The following is a 1,216-nucleotide window of genomic DNA, read 5'->3' on the forward strand; positions in this document are numbered from 1 at the left end:
TGCTGAGGGACATGGGTTAGAGGTGGGATTGCTGGTGTTGGGTTCATGGTTGGACTCGATAATCTTAAAGGTCTTTTCCAACCACTACAATTCTGTGATCTTTGGAAGCACTTGTCTGACCAGTGTGACTTCTCTGGAGCATTGCAGGTCACAAGTGTAAATGTTTTTGTGTGTATGTGCAGAGGGTTCTATGCTGATAGGGTAGTGGAGTTTGTGTAGTATCAGACTATAGCATAGTGCCATCAGAGTGGCTGTGAACTGCCAGAGGAGTTTCATTCAGGGAGATGACAAGGTGGTGTTCAAGCAGAAGCTTGCAGGCCTGTGAAAACAAGCGCTGCTCATCAGCTCAGGAAGCTGAGCCTGTGTTGACTTGTCATGGGACATTTGTGTGACAAACTAAATTCACAGAAAAAGTTCTGTGTTGCAGCTGTCAACACTGTCATCTTTGATCTTGGGTTTCTAGTGAAATCTTTAGTCCCTGTGATGCCTGGGAATGGAAGTGGCCTTGTTAAAGGGGGTGATAGGCACTGGAGAGCCTGCTGGGGACATGATGAGACTAACCAAAAGAGAATGCTGAGGAGAAAGAGGTGCTAGTCCCTGCCAGACTAGGCAAATGGTAAACTCTTTCCAGGAGTTAGACTTGGTTCCAGTCATTCATAAAACCAGGATGAAATTCCTTGCCTGACTTTGCTCTCTTCCCATTGTTGTTTCCCTCTGGCTGCATTTGTACACAGTGTCATTCATGTTGTTAGACCCCTTGTAAGTGAACGAGTTAATTTCATGTTGTTATGGCATTTGATTTGGGGCAGGAACTCGAGTATTGGCCACCCACATTGCAGGGGAGCATCCGAATTGTCTGGATTCATACTTTTTCATCCAGTGAGTATTTATTTATGCAAAACAGAACAGGTCCAGCCAGGATATCAGTGTGTTTTCTCTGGGTTATCCATAGTCTTGTTGGTTAGTACAGTTACTGAATACAGGAGCTCTGTGTTTATTCACAAGCTCTAGATGTGATATCAAACACCTCCCCGTGCAGGTCTATAAATGTGGGTTTATTGGGTAGAAGCTGAGAGAGAAAAAAATAAGGTTTTTTGAAATGGAAGGTGCCAGTGCTGGAGAAATGGGTCTCCTGGCCAGTGGTGACGACTGGATTTCATTCCACAGGGGTTATTACGTCCGCACCCGTGCTGTTGATCACTGTGTTCAGGACTTC

At 45.1% G+C, this 1,216-nt stretch overlaps 1 protein-coding gene across 1 annotated transcript in view; it reads left to right on the forward strand.

The window, feature by feature from the left end:
- Nucleotides 1–1,123: 1,123 nt before the first annotated feature.
- Nucleotides 1,124–1,216, forward strand: part of LCMT2 (leucine carboxyl methyltransferase 2) — a gene marked incomplete at its 3' end in the record, with an annotated part of 11,094 nt that continues 11,001 nt past the window's right edge. The window contains exon 1 of the mRNA XM_010173800.2: nt 1,124–1,216. Within this exon, the coding sequence (XP_010172102.2) occupies nt 1,124–1,216 (93 nt within the window).

Source organism: Antrostomus carolinensis, unplaced genomic scaffold, assembly GCF_000700745.2.
Source record: "Antrostomus carolinensis isolate BGI_N321 unplaced genomic scaffold, ASM70074v2 scaffold48558, whole genome shotgun sequence".
In the NCBI taxonomy this organism is placed as follows: domain Eukaryota; kingdom Metazoa; phylum Chordata; class Aves; order Caprimulgiformes; family Caprimulgidae; genus Antrostomus; species Antrostomus carolinensis.